The sequence below is a fragment of the Oryctolagus cuniculus genome, chromosome 3, assembly GCF_051225735.1.
Source record: "Oryctolagus cuniculus isolate XC-2025 breed Fujian yellow rabbit chromosome 3, ASM5122573v1, whole genome shotgun sequence".
NCBI lineage: Eukaryota > Metazoa > Chordata > Mammalia > Lagomorpha > Leporidae > Oryctolagus > Oryctolagus cuniculus.
The window spans coordinates 115,717,105-115,740,354 of NC_142869.1; the positions used below are offsets into that span (position 1 = coordinate 115,717,105).

Consider the following 23,250-nt stretch of genomic DNA (forward strand, 5'->3'; position numbering starts at 1 on the left):
AATGGGTGGTTCCAGTATCCATATTAAGTCTTTTTCACCCCACCCTGAATTTAATAATCCTTTCAATTCATGTCTATGTCTGCCATTGACAATTAAATTGTTATTTTCTCCATGTAAACAACACCATTTCCCTTCTTTTAAACCCCAGCTCCCTTTTCTGTTTTTTTATCATGGCATTTTTCTCAGGGTACAAATGTGCGTTAACCCCAGAGAGCAAGTGCTCCAAGGCATCTTGTGCTGTCTGACTTTGTATCCTAGCACCCGGCATACAATCAAAAGCATGCTTTCCATTTAAGCCAAAGGCATCCATCCCAGACATTAAGTATCTGAGCTTCCTGGAGCCAGTGCACTGCTAACTGCTCGTTTGATTAAGTTACTTTCTTATAATGTTCTTACCTCTTTTTCCAAATAAACCTTTTTGTCATCCAGGGTATTATACAAAGTGAAGAACTGCTTGGTTTCTTTGTGCACTGCTGAAACTGTAAATGCAAAGAAACAAGCACATGACTAAGAGGAGGTAACAAAGGACCTAGGCACCCTTTCTCCGGGCATACTGCTGCCTTGCTGTGGAAGCCCCACAGTGCACAATCACGTGGGATGCTTCTGAATGTCTCAGGACCAATTAAGAGCATGTCTGTAGTTGGGACCCAGGTGATGACAATGTGTGGTCAAAGTTGAACATCACCATCATAAAAGAATCAGTCACCTGTTCCTGTCTGGCTTGAGAAATGGGTGAGGATTGCAGATGTTTGATGTATGCATTTTGGTGAGACTGTTCAAAGTGTTTGGTGTAAAACCCAAATGACTTCAGCATGTGGGAAATTCTTCCTGTGAAATATATTGACGCAAGATACTATCATTGCTAAAAGCTTTTGAGCAGGCAGGAGTAGAAAATTAAAGGGAAAGATTTAGCTTAAGGCAGAAACTACTTTTGGCTGAAAACTGTCACTGCTGAGACTTGCAGTCACCTGAGTCCAACACGAGGACTGACTGAAATCTTAGGTTAGTGAGACAGGACATGAGAAGAGGAGGACCTGGACTCCTCACTAAACGAGGCACAGTGCGTGAGCCTGAACCAGGAAGGATGCCTGAGAGGCCAAGGCCTAAGGTCACAACCGAGGAGGATGCTGAGATGCTGCTGCACCAAAGAAGTGGGCCACTGAGTGATGGGAGGAGGGAAGCTGGAAGGTGAAATGGCACTGCCAGTCCCCTAAACTCTGTACAGTATAACTGGGATTCCAAAGATTACCTAACAAGAAACTATTGAAGGTCTGCTCTGATTTCATCATTATTTAAAAAAAAATCATCTATTTTTCACTTTATGTTTCTGTGTGGGAGCAAACTGTTGAAATCTTTACTTGATGTATACTAAACTGATCTTCTGTATATTAAGAGAATCGAAAATGAATCTTGATGTGAATGGAAGGGGAGAGGGAGTGGGAAAGGGGAGGGATGCCATTGTAATCCATAAGCCGTACTTTGGAAATTTATATTCATTAATTCAATAGTTTTTTTTTTTAACTTTTATTTAAAGCTTTTAGAGCAAAGATGTAAAATGATCAAACTTATGTTTGAGAAAGATCTCTCAGGCAAGAGTGAAGAGAAGGCAATGATGAGAGGAGGTTACAACAGCAATACAGAGAAATGGACCTGCAAGTTACCAAGAGGATTGGTGAACAGCATGGTTCAGGATTCACTACAGGAAACAAGATAGGGAGGATGAACATAGTTTTGGACCTGTTGAATTTGAAGAATTATGGGAAAACACGAGAGGGAGCCTTGAGGAGGAGGATTAGTTCTTGCCTAGGGTAGGGGCCCAGTGTGGGTTTACAGAATCTAAGTTGGGCCTTAAGATTAAAGGATTTTGCCTAACAAGAGAGAAGGGGATCCAGGCACATGTAACAGGAGTCAAGGCTAAGATGCCAAAGCTCATGGTGGATGCAGGTTGAATAAGGGCTCCCAGGCAGGCCACTCAGTTGGGGAGGGTCTTAGGCATAGATTCAGTAGACCTGAAGAGTTGTAAGCTGAGAGACAAGTGATAGAATCAGATGAATAAGTGAGGGACTTGACCACAGCAGACCTGCAGCACTGCTCCCATTTGGTGGAACTATGATGCAGTAATGGCCTCAATTTAGGCTTGGAAACTTCCTGGGCCCTGGATTACTGGGTGAATATGATGTAGTAAGGACCAGAGTTTGTAGAAAAGATGAATTCATGATGATCCACACAAGAAGCGGCTGCCTCAAGGCACTCCTCTTAATAAGAACTCAACTGGCTTTCCACACAGAGGGTGGTGAGAGCAGCACAGTGGTGCAAGCAGAACTGCTGGGCAGGCCTGGTGATGAAGCAGAGCCCTCGCTGGGGGTGGCATTTATGAAACGTGCTCTGCTGCAAGCTCTACCATGCTGAAGTGGGACAGAACCCCTCCCCAGCCTTGAGAGCTTGTGTGTTGGTGATGCACCTACTCTGGCGGTAGAGTTCAATAAATCTCTTCTGATACTGTATTAGCTCGGCTCGGCTGGGCACTTCATCGATCTTCCGATGCAATATGGCTATTTCTCGATTTCTTCGAGCCTAAATGCAAAAGGACAACACTATTTGGTAAAAGGCCTTATGTATTTCTGAAGAGCCCCCAACCACATATCCTGGAATGCAGGCAGAGTATTCTGTCATTGGCTTGAGGTCCTCATCTCAGTTTCTGATTGACTTTCACAGTTTCCAATAAATAGGAAGAGGTATGGCTGTGAACTGAACCACAGAAGGCATCAGGTGAATGGATCAGGACAGAAAATCCTGGATGGGAAGGGCTTCTATGGTTAAGGCCAGAACCAGGCTACCATGCCCCAAAGAACTCTAGAGTAGCCAGCTTCCTAGGGACTGCCAATAAGTGGAATGCTTCTTAGATGACAAGAACTTAGGCCTTTCTGCTGGCTTCACACAATAATTTCATAGTCATTTTCTCCATGGGCTGGAGATACTGCCCTACTGACAGTGCGTGGGTGGCGGTGTGATATGCTGTGGCACAGGGGCAGCCACCACAGAATCGAGCAGCTCAGCGCTCATACTGCTCCCACCACACGGTCATGGTCTCAGGGCTGAGGGCCTCTCTGCTGCCTTTCCTGTGTGCCCTCGGGCTCTCCCAGCTGCTTAATCCACAGCAACAGAAGTGGATGCCTACCTCACTGGGGAAATACAAGGGCCTCTGCAACTGGTTAGAGGAAAGGATGTATTTCTACTTTAAGTCAAGACTGTGTCCCCACAGATACTCACACTTTAATTCCTTTTCTTTCCAGGAATCTTAAGATATACTCATTCACTGTATTTTTAACCTTCGATATCTACTGGCTCCTTATCAGCACCCTCTCTAGTCAGAGTCAGATTCGACAGCCAATCACTCATTGGACAAAGTTTTAAAAGCTCCAAAATACTGCGGTTGGCACTGTGGCGGAGCAGGTAAGGCTGCCACCTGCAGTGCTAGCATCCCATGTGGGTGCCGATTCGAGTCCCACCTGCTCCACTTCTAATCCAGCTCTCTGCAATGGCTGGGGAAAGCAGTGGAGGATGGAACAAATCCTTGGGCCCCTGTACCCACGTGGGAAACTGAAGGAGGCTCCCGGCTTTGGATCGGCTCAGCTCCAGCCATTGCAGCCAAGTGGGAAGGGAACCAGTGGGTGGAAGACCTCTCTCTCCTCCCCCCGCCCCCGTGTGTAACTCTTTCAAATAACTTAATAGATCTTTAAAAAATAAATGTATCATCAATACTCCTACTCATACTTCTGTTTTTGCCTTTAACCTTGTCTCTTCTTTCTTAATAAAAACCACAAATACTCACCTTTGTGTCAAATTTGACCATTATCTGTGATTCCTTTTCCACATACCTGACACTAAATATCATTTGGTACAGCCAATTCATTTCTTTCCGTGTCTGCCCTGTCAGGCAGTACCTAAAGCAAACCCTCAGCAAGCTACTGGTTTTACTACAGACTTCCCTTATCAAGTCTGAAGCTGCCTGTATTAGGTGATTTGTATATGCCTTCTGAGTAGTTTGACATATATATACATATCCTGGTTCTCAAATAGCCAGCCAACTCCCAGGGCTTGGGTTCTCCCATTACTATTTCGAGCACCTAATGCTAGCTGAACAGTCAAAACATTAGCAAATATACAGCTGCATTGTCCTAATTTGTCTCGTATTTCTGTGCCTCCTTAAAAATCAGTACAGTGTCCTTGTATCAAGGATAAGCGTGACTCATTATGAATTTAACCACATATTTCATCAAAGTAAGTAAGAGCCGCAGAGAGGATAACAGGCTTTCATGGGCCCCTGCAGCCCTGGTCTTCGCCTCCCCAGGAACACAGAGGGCTAAGCCAGGGTGCAGTGCACAGTAACTCTGGGCTTTTGAGCTTCCACAAGCCAGATCCTTGCAATTCAAGAGATTTCAAAATCTGATTTTGACTCTACATGAATTTAGTTTTAGAGCTGACTTTAAAGCCTATCTCCCCCATTTTTGATGCTGCTCTCACTCTGGTTACCAAATGCAAGAGCTGTATACATGGACAGTTGATTTCAGAGGTCAAGTACTAGACAAGAACACTAGACCTTGAATTCTAGCATTTAGCAGATGCTTGACATTAAGGTAGGTACTTAACCAACCAATTTGTGCCAATTGCCTCTTATAGAAAATGCAGCCAATAATGCATACTCTCCATCTTGGGTGAGGATCAACTTACATGGGTGATGGGGGTTGAATGTGGCCCATTATTACTAACATCTTAAATCACTGAGTTACAGCCAGGGAGAAGACTAGCAAATAGTAGGTTTGCTAGTCTTTAGTTCTTATACACTGAGATGTTCTGGTTCTGTTGCAGGGTACTGCTCACCTGTAGTAATCGGATCTTGTACAGCTTCTCTTTCTCCATGTTGTACCGTCTGTCTAGGTCCTCCTAAAAATAGGAAGAGGCCACAATTATCTAGGAATAGAAAGCTTTCCTCCTTTGATGCAGTCTTTGGAAGTTGAATGTATTTTTATCATAACTCCCCAAGTCTGAGCACTCAAATTTCTTTTTCCAAAATTCAGGGTCTGGGTCCTATTTCACATGAAACCCTTGACACCCATTCACATCATTCAACAACTCTCCATTCTTCTGGATGCACATGCCCAGATCTATGTGCCATTCGCCACTTACACACACACACACCACCACCACCAAAAACAGACGTTCTCAGCCTATTTGGAGAGGATGTTGTTCTTTTCAATGTTCCTATTTAAAGCTAAACCATTCAGTCTAACAGACACTAGCCACATGTGCCTAATTAAATTTACTTAAAATCCAAACAAAAAATTTCTCAGTTGCAATAGCCAAATTTCAAATATTTGGTAGCAGCTAGTGGCTAGTGCAACTGGACAGTGCAGATACAGAACACTTCCACCATACTGCTATGGAGAACAGAAAGAAACTAGCCCCAGCTTGAACCTCATGAAGTAACAGACATGACAAGAGGCCAGAGGTACATGCGTGTACACACACACTTTCTCTATTTCTCTCTTCCCCTCCCCAGAGCTAAGCTTTAGGCAAACTCCAATGGATTCCACTGGAGCAGTCTCAGAGCTCATTTTCATAGGTTATAGGGAAGCAGAATTCTTAAAGAAAAAAAGGCAATGTACAAAGTTTCCTTGCCTTTCTTCTCTATATCCTCTTCCTTTCCTACTTCTCCTAGAGGTTTGCTGGAGTGCCAGGAACACTGATTTAACTCAGAGCAGTGGCCAGTGAACCGCAGCCTGTGACCTGTGAGTTCCATCTCTGCTTCTTTTTCTACATAAAGTTTTAATGGAACACAGCAAGCCCCAGTCATTTCCAAACTGACTATGGTGACAGCTGCAGAGTTGGAGCACAAAGCTGAACATATTTGCTGCCTGGCCACTTTGCTGAAATAGCTTGCTGACCCTATTGTACAGCAGACACCACCTAACCCCTTAGAGCCTATGGGTCATGAGCAGCATGTGCTGCCAACACAGGCCCATCCCCTTTCTCCCCTTCTCACCTGAGATTCTGCCAAGAGGACAAAATACCTACTAGGATGGTGATCTTCAGGGATCTACCTGGTGAGACTCTGCCTCCATCTGAGGGGCTGAGTAAAGAGGGACAGTGGCCCTGAGCCCAGCAGATATAGAGGTAGTCACCTAGAACCTTAACGCAGGTGCAAGAGACCACTACATAGGAGAGTGCAAAGTTTGCTGCCACACTCTCAGAAGATGCCAGACCTGGGAATGGTTAGGTACTTACGTTGTGAGTCATCACGTGGGTCAAGGCACCAGGTGGCTCTCCACTGGAGGGGTTCTGAAATGATGGAGAAAGAATAAACTCTTTTCCTGTCTTAGGGGCATGCGACAAAGCTGAGAGTCTATGTGTAAGAAGTGGGCAGGGACGGGCGGGCATAGCAGTGGAGCTAAGATATGCCTCAATGCTCATGCATGTCTGAAGAGAGGATAGAAAGGAAATGACCATTATATGACCACCAGATTACATTTATTTTTAAATTATGTATTTTCCTTTATTTGAAATAATAAAGAGAGACTGACACAGATACAGCTCTTCGACCTACTGATTCACTTCTCAAATGCTTGTAACAATTGGGCAGAGGCCAGGCCAAAGCCAAGACCCAAAAACCCCATCTGGGTCTCCCAAACGGCTGGCAGGGACTCAAGTACTTGAACAATCACCTTCTGCCTCCCAGGGTGCACAGCCGCTGGATGGCAAGCAGAGGCAGGACTCAAACCTCAGCTCTCAAACATGGGATACAGGTATCCCAAGCGGAAGCTTTAACTGTTGTGCCGTTAACACCCATTCCTGAGCCCTAGGTTTTAATATGTTCTTAAACATCTGTCAGTTGTACACTGACAAACAAAACTGTAACTCATTTTGATAGTAAGATTCCCTCTAAAAGATGTGCTGAGAAATGTGATCAAGAAGTTCTGAGATTTACGTAAACTAAGGCTGCCAGAGCTGAGGATTTGAGCCTCAAAGCTGTAGAAACAAATGAAAAGGCAGGCATGTGCCGATGATCCCAAGACAATGCTGCATTCCTGGACTCTGCAGTTTACCCATGCCAGGCCCCTCATGCATGTGGAGCTGTGTGACCTGGCTCAAATGACATCACCAGTTGTGAGAGTGAGGAGGACCCTCAAGGTCTGTATCTTCCTGCTGGCAGCCAAGAGCACAGTCCAGTGAAGAGTGCGGGGCACACAGCCTCTGGTGCTGGCTAGCTGTGCACAAGTCTCTTCCCCTCCCTGAGCCTTACGTCCCCATTTTCACAAGAGAGAAGACACAATCAACGAGCTGGCTATGAGGACACCTGCAGCTCTCATATCCTAAGCATAGGAACCCTCAGGAAATGGATGAAGTGTGAGCAGGGAAAAACAAAGGGACACCTACAATCTTGTTAAGCTAAAGAAACTATTTTCCTGTTTTTTTTTTTTTTTTTTAAACTCAAGGCTTAGTGGAAATCTGTGCTAGCTCCCTGGAAGTAAAGTCTTTTGTTGAGACAACCAGCTGGTCAGAGCCTTAAACCCAGAATGCTCCTGCAGTCCCAGAGCTCTGACTTTAAAGCCCGCACTGCTTTCCTTTTTCATGTTTGTTGCTGCCTTTTGGGAGTGGGGTATGCCCCCAAGTTGGCATGAAAGAGGCTGAAATGGGCGAACAGAAAAAAATCCAAGAGTAGCTAAGTGGTAGGGTCAGTGCTGTGGTGTATCAGTTAGAGCTGCTGCCTACAGTGCAGGCATCCTACATTCATTCATTCATTTATTCATTCATTTATTTATTTATTTATTTATTTATTTAGACAGGCAGAGTGGACAGTGAGAGAGAGACAGAAAGGTCTTCCTTTTGCCACAGGTTCACCCCCCAATGGCTGCCGCGGCCGGCGCACCACACTGATCCGAAGCCAGGAGCCAGGTGCTTCTCCTGGTCTCCCATGGGGTGCAGGGCCCAAGGACTTGGGCCATCCTCCACTGCACTCCCTGGCCACAGCAGAGAGCTGGCCTGGAAGAGGGGCAACCGGGACAGAATCCGGCACCCTGACCGGGACTAGAACCCAGTGTGCCAGTGCCTCAGGCGGAGGATTAGCCTATTGAGCCGCGGCGCTGGCCGCATCCTATATTTATTGATGCCAGTTTGAGTACTAGCTACTCCACTTCTGATCCAGCTTCCTACTATAGCCCAGGAAAGCGGTAGAAGATGGCCCAAGTCCTTGGGCCCCTGTACCCACGTAGGAGACCCAGAAGAAGCTCTTAGCTCCTGGCTTCAGATTGGCCAAGGGCTGGCCATCGCAACAATTTGGGGAGTGAACCAGTGGATGGAAGACCTCTCTCTGTTACTCTTCCAAATAAATAAATAAATATTTATATAAAGAAAAAGGAAATAATTGGGAAACAGAGGTCAGGTGTCTCCTGGAAACAACTCTTCCCTAAAGGGAGGAAGAATAGGACAGGGTTGTATAATCTGGCAGTTAATTGTCTCAGGCTGCTCCTTACACAGCACTGCTGCCTCTTACCCCTCATAAGAACCAAAAAGACATGAGTGGAAACTAAGCAAATCACAGGAGGAAAGCAGCTGAGAGAGAAATACTTGTAATTACAGGATCAGGTTCGGTAAACCAACCAGTCCTTGCAGGCACCATACTGGCACCCACAGTCTGGGTCATAACAGCAGTGGACAGTCTGAAGAATTAGCTCAGGGCCTTTACCTTTTCGTCACTACCAGGTGCTCTCTCAGCTTTCAGTTTTTCAATTTCTTGCTGCAGCCGTGTCATCTCCTCCTTTAAAAGCAATAGGAGCATTTACACAACTTGGACAAGCAATGTGAATGCAATTATTTAAGTATTATTTGATCCAGAAGTCTTATTTTCATATTTCATGAGTTTAATGCTAGCACAAAATTCCCATTAGGAACTACTGTCCAGAACTCTGATCTTCCGCTTAGGAAAATTCTTTCCAGCAATACCCAAGCAGCTATAGCTAAATCAGAATTTGCCACTCTAAAGGGCTGATGAACTGGACACAATCAACGGGCTAGGAAAATGCCCCAGGTGTTTAAAGCCTGCTGCCAATCAGCCCTGCCTGCTTCTTCTTTTCAGTAGGCCTCAGCCTCATCCACCTGTCCACCTTACCTGTAGCCCTGCCTCACCTGGTCCTTTCTCTACTTGTCCTCCTGCCTTACCCTTAAGATCCAGCTTTCTGATGGCTCCTGGGTGGGTGTGGCCTTCCCTCCCCAAAGCTCTCAAAGAACTCCACAGGCCTCATTTCCTGCTTTCTGTGGAGTGACACATGCCTGCATCACTACAAGCTGCCAGGTGAGCCAGGGCTTATACACAGACATCCTAGGTTTGCAGAACAACCTTGGCTTTGTAAGATGTTATTTTTTTCATAAAGGCCACCTATCAACCAAATATGATGTATTTAAAAAAAAAAACACACACTTTGTTTCTGTCAAACACATTTGTAAGTTAGATAACACTGTGTATTACAGACTGTGCTCTCAATTTCAGGCTTAGGCACAGTTACTAATCTAACTCACTCTTGTATCCTTGGAGGGTGCTAACCTAGTGTTCTGTTAACCTTAAATGACCTATACACATAACCTATCAGTTGATGGATCCCTAACTTGCTTGAGAATCTATTTTGTAAACTATTCTTGGACAGGATGCCACATGAGGACGAGAGAGGGGCACCAGAAGATTTTACAAGAGTCCTGGTTTGTCAGCCAACACCAAACAACACTTACTCGACAATGCGCCTTAAACTCCTGTTCCTGAATTTTCAGGTTTTCATTCATGGCCACAAGTGCTCTCAAGTTCTGCAGAATACTGAAAAGACCAAAAAAAAAATGACATAGGGCAGGCCACGATGATTTTATGAATCACAGCTAAAGCCAGGTCCAAAGCTAACAAAGGACTCCCTTTTTCATTTCCTCTGTCTTCCCCAAGACAATCTAATGGGTTCTCCACAAACTGTCTCTCATTTAACTGACATCATTATTCACTTATAAGCCCAAAATTATCAGACTGGATCCAAACACACATATGGATCCCAGAATTAAAACACCAACAGTAGAAACAGTGAGTTCAGTGGTACTGGATGTATTTAACAATAGCAATGATTCAACTTTATGCTGCAAATATACAGTACTGACATTGTTTCTTATATCCATTCTAAAAAAGAAACAAACTGCTTAAAACCATTAAAAGCACTCATCTGAAAACAAAAATGTCGAATATCCAATAGCACTTTGCTCCATGCCAAGAAAAATCAGTTTCTTCTAATTATACAGGCAAGTGATCTGTGAGAACTTTTTGGCTAAGAATGCCATTAAACTAGAACTTCTCATCCTGTGACCTGGAGCTGGTGCTGTGGTGCAGTGGGGTTAACGCCCTGGCCTACAGTGCCAGCATTCCATGTGGGCACTGGTTCTAGTCCCAGCTGCTCCTCTTTCGATCCAGCTCTCTGCTATGGCCTGGGAATGTAGTGGAAGATGGCCCAAGTCCTTGGGCCCCTGCACCCATGTTGGAGACCCAGAGGAAGCTCCTGGCTCCTGGCTTCATATCGACGCAGCTCCGGCCCTTGCAGCCATCTGGGGAGTGAACCAGCAGATGGAAGACCTCTCTCTCTGACTCTACCTCTCTCTGTAACTCTGCCTTTCAAATAAATAAAATAAATCACTAAAATGATTTACTTATTTATTTGAACTGTAGAGTTACAGAGAGGCAGAGGCAGGCAAAGAGAGAGAGAGAGAATGAATGAATGAATATGAATCTTCATTTGCTGGTTCACTCCCCAGATAGCTGCAATGGCCAGGATTGGAACAGGCAGAAGTCAGGAGCCAGGAGCTTCTTTCAGGTCTCCCATATGCTTACATGGGCCCAAGGACTTGGGCCATCTTTCGCTGCTTTTCCAGGCTCATTAGCAGGGAGCTGGATTGAAAGTGGAGCACCTGGGACTACAACTGATGCCCATTAGGGACACCAGCACTGCAGACAGTGGTTTAACCCCCTGTGCCACAGTGCTGGCCCCATCTGATACTCTTTGTGATGCCATAATCGCATTCAAATGAATAAAACCTAAGAAATTCTACCACCCAAACAGTGTGGAGCTGAAAAAGGCATCACGTGCTTCTTCTCCTGTAATGACAGAAAACCTTACTTGGGAAAAAACCAAACCAAACAAACCACAGCAACTGTCTTGGATCAAAATAAGATCATAAGAGGAGCTGGAAGAAAGATGGCCCACCCAGCACAGTCCAGACAGGAGCCTGAGCAACAACAGGCTTTCTGGACAGGCACCTGAATTCAGAGGACTTGCATGGTGCTGAAGAACCCATGAGTTTTGGTTGTTCAAATAAATTAGACCACTAGACCCTGACAAAATGACTTTCTTACCTTGGATCAGCTTTGGATTCTACCTTCTCGAGGGCTTCTTGCTCTTTGTCCAGCTTCTCACTGTGACTTTTTAGCTGCAAGAGATTGGAGGCATCATTGCCAAGGGCTCAGCAGTACAGAACAGGGAGCTCTTAAATTTTCCTTCCCTCAGCCTCACACCTGTACCCCTCTTATAGGCGGCCAAGCCTATTGGATTTGGTTGTAAACTAAGAAAGAAATGGAAGTAGGAAAATGAGGTGGTAGTGGCCAATAGCATGGAAAGGTCAAAGCCAGACTCTGTGGACACCCTCTGCTGGCAAGGGTTTTTTAAATCACAGCAGCTCCCTGGTCGGGCTGAAAGGCCTGTGGGAGCATCTCAGGCATAGAAAGTGTGAGACCTCAGAGGAAAGAAAGGGTCATCAAAGAAGGATACACTCTCTCTGAAAGGAGGAGAGAACATCCACTTTGCTTCTGACCATGTCCAAATACCGACAATCTATGGTCACAAAAGGCTTCCATAGCCTTGGCAGCTCATGGCAAAAGCCTCGGATGATGATTGATGTCATAAAAAAGAGTGTTAATTGTTAAAGGAACAACAGAAGTCACTGTGCACTTGCTCCCCATTTAGGACCTCTGTCCCTAATGAACTGTAATATGAAAACTGACTGCAAATTTTCTCCCAAACTGTACTCCATATGTTGTGTGTGTGCATGGGTACAAATTGTTGAAGTATATGCTTAGCATGGAGTTGGTCCTCTGTATTTAAAGTCATACTAAAAATGAACCATAATGAAAAAGGAGATGGGAGAGGGAAAGGCAGGTGGGAAGGGAGCTGAGGGGTGGGGGTTAAGGGGGAAAGAACCACTATATTCCTAAAGTTGTAACTATGAAAAAATGCATTCATTAAATTAAAGGAAAAAAATTAAATACTTAAAAAAAATCACAGCAGCAAGTATTTGGAAACCCAAGAGTAATGCTGACAGTGAGTGCCTTTTGCTAGCAAGGCAATATAAACAGAGTTGCTATGAGATACCTATTGTGGCTATTAACAGGGACAGAGTTAAAATGTCTTAACTTCTTGAATAAACCTTTTTCTGAAGCAGATAATGAGAATCTTCTTTTATAAGAAACTTTAAAGAAACACATTTTGGGGCCAGCACTGTGGCACAGCAGGCTAAGTCTCCGCCTGTGGCACCAGCATCCCATATGGGTGCCAGTTCATGTCCTGGCTGCTTGTCTTCTTAGCCAGCGCTCTGCTATGGCCTGGGAAAGCAGTGGTGGATGGCCCAAGTGCTTGGGCCCCCTTACCCCCATGAAAGACCTGCAAGAAACTCCTGGCTCCTGTCTTTGGATCGAGCCAGCTCCAGCTTGCTGCAGCCATTTTTGGAGTGAACCTACAGATGAAAGACTTCTCTGTCTCTCCCTCTTTCTCTCTCTTTAATAAATAAACTCACATTTTAACATCTAAAGTAGGTGAAGCTGCATAACAGAATACTAAATTGTTGTTTTGAAAATACATGATTTGGGGCCAGTGCTGTGGCACAGTGGGTTAACACCCTGGCCTGAAGCACCGGCATCCCATATAGGTGCCGGTTCGAGACCCGGCTGCTCCACTTCTGATCCAGCTCCCTGCTATGGCCTGGGAAAGCAGTAGAAAATGGCCCAAGTCCTTGGGCCCCTGTACACGTGTGGGAGACCCAGAAGAAGCTCCTGGCTCCTGGCTTCAGATCGGCACAGTTCTGGCTGTTGCGACCAACTGGGGAGTGAACCATCAATGGAAGACCTCTCTCTCTCTGCCTCTCCTCTGTGTAACTTGGACTTTCAAATAAATAAATAAATCTTTAAAAAAAAATACATGATTAAAGCAGCTCTTTTAATGATTTTTAATATCTACTGTTAGGTGGGGGGGAGGCACAAAACCATGAGCATGGCATGCTTTCAATGTCTATATAAAGGAATGGTACATATATACACCTATGAAACAATTTATATTTACCTGCTTATATACTAATAAAATATTTCTTAAAAGATTCAAGCAGCTGGTTACACTGGTTGCCTCTGGAGAGGGTAAATGAATGGCTGGGTTACAGGGGTACATCTTTTTTTTAAATGATTTATTAATTTATTTGAGAGGGTTACAGAAAGAGAGGGAGTGACAGAGAGAGGTCTTCCATCTGCTGGTTCACTTCCCAAAAGGCCACCAATAGCCAGAGATGGGCCGTACAGAAGCCAAGAGCTTCTTCCAAGTCTCCAAACAGGTGCAGATGGCCCAAATGCTTTCCTTGGCCATAATAGGGAGCTGGATCAGAAGTGGAACAGCTGAAATATGAGCATAAGAATAGGAGGCTGGCACTGCAGATGGAAGCATAACCTACTAAGCCACAGTGCCGGCCTCATGGGTTCATCCTTTTTAGTTTTTGAATTCTGAACAATGTTAATGTGTTACCTACTAAAATAATAATAATAATAATAATAAAGCCGGCGCCGCAGCTCACTAGGTTAATCCTCTGCCTTGCGGCGCCGGCACACCAAGTTCTAGTCCCGGTCAGGGCGCCGGATTCTGTCCCGGTTGCCCCTCTTCCAGGCCAGCTCTCTGCTATGGCCCAGGAGTGCAGCGGAGGATGGCCCAAGTCCTTGGGCCCTGCACCCGCATGGGAGACCAGGAGAAGCACCTGACTCCTGCCATCGGATCAGCGCGGTGCACCAGCCGCGGCGGCCATTGGAGGGTGAACCAACGGCAAAAAGGAAGACCTTTCTCTCTGTCTCTCTCTCTCACTGTCCACTCTGCCTGTCAAAAAAATAAATAAATTAATTAAAATAATAATAAAAAAAGTAGAAACAAAGTTCTAAGAGTTCTAGTTGTAAATGGCAAACTAACCACAAGAGGCAGCACTGGCTTCTTGCTCCAAGTCCCAAAGTAACCCAGACTGTTATTATGTTGGAACATTAGAACAGGTAACCTCAGGACACAATAAAGGCAGCCAGCAGACAGGAAAGGACTGAGGAAGATCATGGGTGGAGTTGGCAGATGCAGGAAGGATTGGTTTGTAAGGTTCCAACCACCAAGCTGGCTAAGCAATGGAGCCTGACTCCCTTTTCACACAATGACAGTGCTCTTCCATGTTTTGCTTTACTTTTCCTAAATGTATCTGAAAGGCAAGTTTTCCCTGTTTTCCAGGGTCACTAGGTTATCCTGGAAGGGCAGATTTTGCTGTAACCAGGAACCCTGGCATGAAAGGGCCATGCTCATTTTCCCCAACCCTGGTCTTGAGAAGGAGAGCCAGATCCAGAGACTCACTTATTCACAGGCCAACCAAGTCAGTTTCTCTACATGTAAGTTACACAGCACTAGGTTTTGTACAGTTTCCCATTTTCCTTGATGGAAATTGGTTTTAATAGAATAATAAAAGAACATACATGTAGTTGCTCACAGAGAGCTTTGATGCCAGGCTGCTTGCATTTGAATCCCATTGGCTGGCCTTTCACAAGTCAATCAGCCTCCCTGCCTTGGTTTCCCCAACTGCAGAACAGGGCTGATAATAGCACATTGCTGAGGTGCTTGTGAAGATTTAATGGGCTAATACAAGTGAAGAGCCCAAAGCATATCCAGCAGAGAGAGAGAGGCTGGCTGCTGCTTTTATTATTATTTGAGGACAGGAAGACTAGATGATTGGCTTAAACCACTGTCTACCTTTCTAGTGCATGAAAAGAACTAAAAAAAAAAAAAAAAAAAAAAAAAAACACCTGATTTAGTGTTTAGTACCAAAAAACCCCACTTTATTTCCACTGGAATTTATATTCTAAAGCATATAAATGTCTTAGGAAATTGACATGAAGATGTTTTTCACTTAATTTATTCCAGGTTATTACATAAAAACTGGTTGCTGGCTTGGCAAACTTCATGCCAGGGGTCCTGCAGCATTAAAATCAGCAGGGATTCATCCCCAGGAACCTGTCATTTAATCCCTAAGGAATGCAGTCACAGAGCTGATCTGTGTTAAGGAAGCTGACTTGTCTAAATTCAATGCAGGTATCTTTAGAGAAAGTGAAAACAAAATTATTCTAATAGCCATTTTGATGCCTGCCCTTTTTAAACATTCTGACAATAACTGAAGAAATCAGCTCAAAATTGAAAGGTTTTGTCAGGTTTATATCAAGGCAGTGAATAAGTGCTGTATACTGCTATAGGAACAAATTGAAAAAATGGACTGGATTGATTTCAGAGACATCTTTGAAGATCCTGGCTTCCAAATGGTCCAGAAAGACTTCACAGTGAGGCACTTTCAGAGTGCAGCTGCAGCTGAAGCAGCAAAATCCCAACACAGAGAGTCTTCCAGATCCAGATGAGGACAGCTTTCTGTGGAAACGCAAGGGACAGAACCATCCAAATGCTCCTCATGACAGAGGGGGCAGCTGTGCTCCACACCCTGTTCCCCTGGCAACAATAAGTGGGAGGTGGGCCTCCCCAGGATGCTGATGTGTTGGCACATTTGCAACCTGTCCTGGAAACCAAACTGCATGTTCAAACGTACCCTAACCCACTGCACCCTCCTATAGTCCCCTCCTTCCTCACCTCCCTCATCCTACCCAGGAGATGGCGTTCCTAAACAACAAATGAGGTCACTCAGGTTCTCTTTCAAAAGAAAACATTCTTTCAAGGAATCCAGTATTTTGGAGCTGTTATAGATGGCTTTCCGGGGAGCAGGGGCTATCTGCTGTGAGTGACCTTGAGGTTCTTTGGCTTGCCCCCAAACCCTATCTATCAGGCTCACCTTCCTCAGCCCACACATGCCCCTCCTCCCTCAATGGCTGATGGCTGAGAACATGGCAGAGTGGATAATCTGAGGGCGTGGGTCACACAGCACCTATGACTATCCCATGTCCTCAAAGGGACTGGAGCCTCTGAGGACACGACTGTGTCTCCTCCACACAGCCTGATGACATGTGGTGTTCTGCTAGAAGACCTGTCAAAACCAATCCTTGTCAAAGCCCCACAAAGAAGGGCAGATCTACTCACCTCTGTTAGTGTTTTCTTCGTGTCATTGTATCTGGATTGTAGGTTGCTATGATTTTCTCGCAGCTGTAAATGAAAGATAAAGACATATGCTCTCATTTACTCCTTATAACAACAAGGATATGGATGGTAACCCCATTTCACAGATAAGAAAATGGAAGCTAAGATTTAAACTGAGTAAATTATGTGGGAATTTTAGAAGGGCTGCCAGCAACAGAAGAAAAAAAACCTCTTTTTTTGTTTTACACTTTTTTTTTAACTTTCATTTAGTAAATATAAATTTCCAAAGTACAGTTTATGGCTTTTTCCCCCCCATAACTTCCCTCCTACTTGCAACCCTTCCAACTCCCACTCCCTCTCCCATTCCATTCACATCAAGATTCATTTTCAATTATCTTTATATACAGAAGATCAACTTAGTATATATTAAGTAAAGATTTCAACAGTTTGCACCCACACAGAACATAAAGTATAAAATACTGTTTGAGTACTACCCTACCATACAACCCATCCATCCTACTCCTTGGAATTTACCCAAAGAAAATTAAATTGGCAAACAAAAAAGCTGTCTGCACATTAATGTTTATTGCAGCTCAATTCACAATAGTGAAGACCTGGAATCAACCCAAATGCCCATCAACAGTGGACTGGATAAAGAAATTATGGGACATGTACTCTATAGAATTCTCTACAGCAGTAAAAAACAATGAAATCTGGTCATTTGCAACAAAATGGAGGAATCTGGAAAACATTATGCTGAGTGAATTAAGCCAGTCCCAAAAGGACAAATATCATATGTTCTCCCTGATCGGTGACAACTAACCAAGCACCAGAAAGGAAACTTGTTGAAGTGAAATGGACACTATGAGAAATAGTGACTTGATCGGCCCTTGTCCTGACTGTTGATGTACAACTTAATACTTTATCCCTTTTAGTAGTTTTTTTGTTCTACTTAATACTATTGAACTAGAAAAAAAATTCTTATATTTGATTAGCACTAAGTACATTTCAGACCATGTACTAGGTAATCTGCATAAAACCTATCACTGAATCCTACATTCAGTGGAGAGGATGTTATTCTTATTCTATGGATGAGGAAATAAAGCCAGAAAGAGGTAGAGATACTGACAATAGATGAAGCCAGGATTCACACTCAGGTCTACCTGACTTTTTTGAACAGTTACAGGTAAACAGATTGCCTTTGCATGCACAGAATATAAACTGCATTTCAGTACTCAGGATGGTAGCATGGTGTATGACTAGTTTGCAAATAATACCAGAGAGAAGAAAGGACTGAGGACTTCAACACTAAGAGAAAGAACATGAATTACTTTTACTCTAAACTCACATCTTGAAAATGTCAATTCTCTTTTCCTCGCTAAAAATGCATATCCTTGTATTGTCTATGAACTTCTAGAAATCTGAAAACATTGTGCTAAATGCTCAAAGCATTTATGCATTTCTAATAATGGAAAGGAGAAATGGCAGAAAGCTACTATTAGATTCTTCAATTTTCACCTGGGTCCACATTAGCAATGTGAAATTTTAACCTCCCTTTTAAGACTATTTCAAAATGACTTGTGTCATCCTTGAGCCTGTAAGTAACCTATTAAGAGTTGTGTCACTTTCAGAAATTGTTCTTAAGTTGTGCTTCCAGTCACAAGTATTCACGAGTGAAGGCCTATCAAGCAGCCAACTCAAATGGAAGTGATAAGGGAGAGGAAGCAGGTGGGCCCTGGCATGTCTCTCTTCAATGGAGCCATCTATGCAATGAGATGTTTTATTAACTGGTTTGAGTAACTGTGGATGAGAGTACTTCTGCAGGAAGGCTGGTTTTCTCTTGAATCCTAGTCACTGAACCCTTGAAGTTTTCTAAGGTGTAATGTTGGTGTCTCTCCAACATTCCTAAATTGGAACCTGTGAATTGCTGAAAGAGCCCCAACATGACAACAGTCCTTGCCCTCAAGGGGCTGGACCAGGAGATGGGGGTAACATGGGTTAATGCATGAGAAGAGCTACCCAGAGGCAAGCCCAGGGGAGGCCCAAGGAATCAACTAGCTTATCTGGGAACTCAGGAAGACTTCACCAAGAGACTCAACCAGTTGGATCTGGCAGGGTAGTAGGAGCTTGCTAAGAAAGAAAGGTTCATCTCTCTATTCTCTTTAATTAATTCAACTAAAAAGAGCTCTCCATCTCCTCGTGTGATCACCTTTTCTTAAATGTGGAATCTCAGTAGCTTAGCTTAATTCTTCTTCATCATTAGCCTCTAGAGTTTTTCTAAAAATTCAGTCACTGGTTAACACCTTCTTTCTGGATTTCACTTTCTTGCCTCAATCTCAGAGTTCTTCTCAGCTATCTCCTAGCTACACTCTAATTCTCCTCCTTTGAAGCACATTCCTCTATTGCACTGTGCAATGGTCACGCTTCTTCTCTTACTGACCACCCTACCTTCTCTTTCTCTGCTGGCCCAAGTCCCACTGCATGGTTCTTGTCACCAACATCACAGGTACATCTGAGTCACGTTCTGCTTGCATGACCTTGAAGGAGAGGTTCCAGAATTTAAACAGTTTCAATTCTCTCATTTACTACTTATGGAAGTGTAAACTAGTTAAATGATTGGTGACAACTTGATAGTTTTTAGCAAAATTGAAAATGGTTATATTTAGATTTGGCAATTCTTGAAGTCTAACAGAAATACATTTGTACAAAGATGTTTGCACTAAGTATTCATACTAGCGTAAATTTGCAACTGGAAAAAAAAAGTCTCCAGAAGAAACCTAGGTAGCCATGTATAGAGAAGTTAAAAAAATTACAGTAGATATATCACATCGCATGATCCAGCTATTGAAAAGAATGAGACAGATTTATATGCTTAAATGTTGGCTCTATCACTAACAAGCTTGGTAATTACAGGCAAACTACTTACCTTCTCTTAGTTTCCATATTTGTACAATGAGGATGGATAATAACAGCACCTCTTTCAAAAGGGTGTTACTCAAACTGAGTTATTTTTGAAAAGCACTTAGCATTATTATTTCTAATAGATCTCTATGGCAAATTAAGTGAAAAACAGACTCAATATTGTAACCTGACTCCTTACTCTCCACAGGTGAAAGGACACACGTTTGCCAAAGCCTAGGAAAGGGTAACCAGGAAATACAGCAGAAACACAGAGTGGCTTGCTTTATTCATTTTTATCCTCATATAGTTCCATAAACTATTTTTTATTAATATTGAGTTTGTATTATCCCTATAATGTAAAAAACCTATTTAAAGCATTTGAAAACTGATAAAGAAAAAAAAATATTCTTAGCACATCCATGTCTACATACACGCAGAGTATAAACTCACTCATTAGAACCCCTTCTTGATCGAGTTCACTTGATAATGAGGGTGAACACAGGGCTGGGATGCTATGGCCATAGAAGCAGTCCAGCAGAGAGCTGGGACTTGGGTTTCAGAGACCTGGATTCTCACACAAAGGTTTGCTACTCACCACCCCTGTGTCTTCTGACAGACAGAAGCAAAGGTAAAGAAGAAAGAATTCTGAAGACCAGCTAGCCTAAAAGGTGAGCAATAGAAGGGCAAATTAAGAAACAGTTACAAAGTTTAGTGGCTATATTTTTTTTCTGATAGGCTATTCTAAATTGAAATTGGCTGAGTAAATTAGGAAGTAGGGGGAACACACATTTTTATAGCTCAAGTCATTTTTAAGATTTATGTATTTATTTGCAAGGCAGAGTTAGAAGCGGGGGGGGGGGGGCGGAGGAAGAAGGAGGGAGGATCTTCCATCCAATAGTTCACTCCTCAAATGGGTACAATGGTCAAAGTTGAGCCAATGTGAAGCCAGGGGCCAGGAATTTCTTCTGGATCTCCCATGTGGGTGCAGGGGCCTGCTTTCCTAGGCACATTAACAGGGAGCTGAACCAGAAGTGAAATAGCCAGGACTCAAACTGGCACCCATATGGGATGCCAGAATCACAGGCGCGGCTTTTACCTTCCATGCCATAGCGGTGGTCCTAAATCATTCTTTCTTGAGAAAAAATGTTCATGAAAATGTTGATGCTGTTTTCTAACCTTCAGAAAACATTCTTATCTAGGTTGATCTGAGAAATATGCTAATCTTTTATTCCTTACACTTGCATAAAGCTTTATTCCACAGAAAATGTTTGTATTCTCTCGCCATCCTTGAAGCAGCCTCTCCAGGCACATACCCCCAACCCCTGACTCACAGGAACTGCATACGATATTTGCTGTCATTTTAAGCCACTAAAATTTGGGGTTGTATGACAACAGACAACTAATAAAGTGGTTATTTTCTGTAGAATATAAAAGAAAGTGCTTCTTTTCATCAACTGGCTTAGTCATGGGCTTTTTTATACATTTTTGAATAACATAATAACTACACATATTTGTTGTGTACAGTGTGGTATTTCAAGACATTCATACAGCATGTACTGAGTCAATCACAGTGATTTGCATTTCTTTTTGTCATTTCTTTATGTCTGGAGCCTTCACACCTCTTTCTTTTAGCTCTTCATAAAATATATAATGAGTTATTGTGACACATAATCACCCACTGTACTGGAGAACACTAGAACATATTTGCAGGCACATTCTCATCTGTGTCACTTAACTCTTATGTGTTCCCAGGCAAGTATCTCCCTGCTACCTCATTGTCCTTATCCAATTGACCTAGCTACATGACCAGAGATTACTGCACAAGCTTGTCATCTTCAGTGACATTAACCAAGGCAATAATAATTGGTGTCCTTTACTAAGAAATGCTATGTGTTATGCTGTATTCCTGAGAAAGAATAGGCTATTGGTAAATACAGGTTCTGAACCAATTCTTGAATAGGCTGTTGGTAAATACAGGTTCTGAACCAATTCTAAGAGTCAGAAGGATTGTCTACTAGCTGGACAAAAATAGAGTGTGCCAGGACGGCCATTTAGAAGAAGACTTGGCATTCTCTGTCAAGTTTGGACAGGAGGTAGAAGCAAACAGCCACTTGTGTTGAGGTCCTTGGCTCCTGCATACGGTCTGCAACAACTGCAGACAATAAAGACGTTAGGGTAAATAATTCTCTTTCTTGGTTATTGTTTATATTGATTCTGTGATAAATTCTTTCTTTAAAAAATTGTTTATTTTATTTATTTGAGATGGAGGGAGGGAGAAAAGGACTCAAACTCACCTCCGTGTGCTGGTTTACTACCCAAATGCCCAAGAGCTGGGGCTGGGACAGGTTAAAGCCAGGAACTGGGAATGCAATCCCTTGTGGGTGGCAGGAACTCAACTACTGAACCACCATCTGCTGTCCCCCAGGGTGTACCTGAACAGGAAACAGTAATGGGCAGGGGGGTCAGGACTTGTACCCCAGATACTCCAATATGGGATGCAGGCATCTCAAGTAGCGTCTTATTTAGGCCGAATACACTCCCACAATGAGTTACTTTTGAATTAATCACTCTCATGTGCTTATTACTGGCAAGGGTCATGAACAGAGATGGCACTGTCTAAGCTGAGAACTTACTAAAATGTCTCAACAAATTTCTGGACAGAAACCAAATCATTACGTAATCTCTGCATCCCTTTTTGCTTATGACCACGGCACTTTGGTAAAACCAACCTGTTGTTGTTTGTTCAGCTGTGGTAGAACAATTTCTCACAGAATAAATTCAAAGAAATGATTGGGCAGGAAATTTTCATATATTATGTTTTGAATGTGAGATGTGAAAGAATGAGAAGTGTACAAGTTCAAAATGCTAACTGGCATCCATTTCTGGAAAACTTATTCTTCAGAAAGTCATATTCATTCCATAATCTATTATGTGTATTTTTCTCATTAAAAAACTTATTGCCAATGCAAGTGAAGTATACAACAACTTTTTACTGCCTAATGACCATTCCTGAATCAAACTCCTCCTCCCACCTACATCTATCCTACAAGGCAAACATATGAAGGTGTTTCCAAAACAGTCCCATCCATCACCAATTACTACAGAATGTCATCTTCTAAAAATCCCTCAAAAATGATCAAGTTTCTTCTATTGCCCCTGCCATCAATAGCTCATGTCAGCACTGCTGCATCGGGCTAATTCTCCCTAAACCCTTTTCTCACCTTAGTCCTACAGCAAACAGTGTACAACTTACATATCTGATCATGCCACTTAACCCCTCTGTGGGCTTCCTGGAAGGTCTTGTTTGATCAGACTCTGCCAGTCAATTGCCTCACTCAGCAGTCTTCAGTCACAAAACAGAAACTGGCTACGACTATTCCTCTCCTTGGTCCTTGTTCATCTTGTTCACCAAGTTCCCGATCTAGTACCTCCACATTTCATGTGCGTATTTCCTCCCAGTCAATGCCCACTCAAGCGTCTAGTACAGTCCTCTGTGACCCCAGGCTAGGTCAGGTCTATTAGTCACCCTCTCAGTTCCCCATGTGTCTTCTCAAGTATTTACCACAATTATCATTAAATGAAGTTGAGTGCAATATACTTGTTTAGTCGATGTTTTCCACTAGACCTTAAGATCCTTGACAGCAAGGATCACAGCTTGTTCATCATTCATTCCATGACTTACCTCAGTGCCTAGGACGCAGCTGTGCTCAGTATACAACTGCACTAATGCCACTCTTGCCCTGTGATATTCTTCTATAACAGAGGCTGAAGGACTTTTTCTGGAATGGGACACACAGTAAATCTTTGGGCTTCGTAGCTCATATGGGCTCTGCTGCAACCCACCAACTGCCATTGCTTCTTGAAAGCAGTCACAGAAAATGTTAACAAATGGTATGCACATTTTCCGAAAAAAAGAAAAAAAAAA

General features: G+C 43.3%; 2 protein-coding genes across 6 annotated transcripts in view; one reads left to right on the top strand and one right to left on the bottom strand.

Annotated features, from left to right (window-relative positions):
* The window catches only part of HTR5BP (5-hydroxytryptamine (serotonin) receptor 5B), a 110,774-nt gene extending 105,221 nt beyond the window's left edge, over window positions 1–5,553 (top strand). For 3 of the 4 annotated variants that reach the window (XR_016230719.1, XR_016230723.1, XM_089327998.1), the window contains one exon: window positions 3,294–5,553. The gene's annotated coding sequence lies outside the window, so the exon portion shown is untranslated. The remainder of the gene's footprint in view (window positions 1–3,293) is intronic. The other variant, XR_016230718.1, reaches the window with a different exon arrangement.
* The window catches only part of CCDC93 (CCC complex scaffolding subunit CCDC93), a 106,261-nt gene that overhangs the window by 18,271 nt on the left and 64,740 nt on the right, over window positions 1–23,250 (bottom strand). For both annotated transcript variants that reach the window (XM_089327985.1, NM_001171023.1), the window contains 8 exon segments: window positions 16,428–16,490; window positions 11,432–11,505; window positions 9,781–9,862; window positions 8,744–8,815; window positions 6,286–6,339; window positions 4,882–4,944; window positions 2,466–2,574; window positions 397–479 (listed from right to left, as the gene is read on the bottom strand). In XM_089327985.1, the coding sequence (XP_089184111.1) occupies window positions 397–479; window positions 2,466–2,574; window positions 4,882–4,944; window positions 6,286–6,339; window positions 8,744–8,815; window positions 9,781–9,862; window positions 11,432–11,505; window positions 16,428–16,490 (600 nt within the window).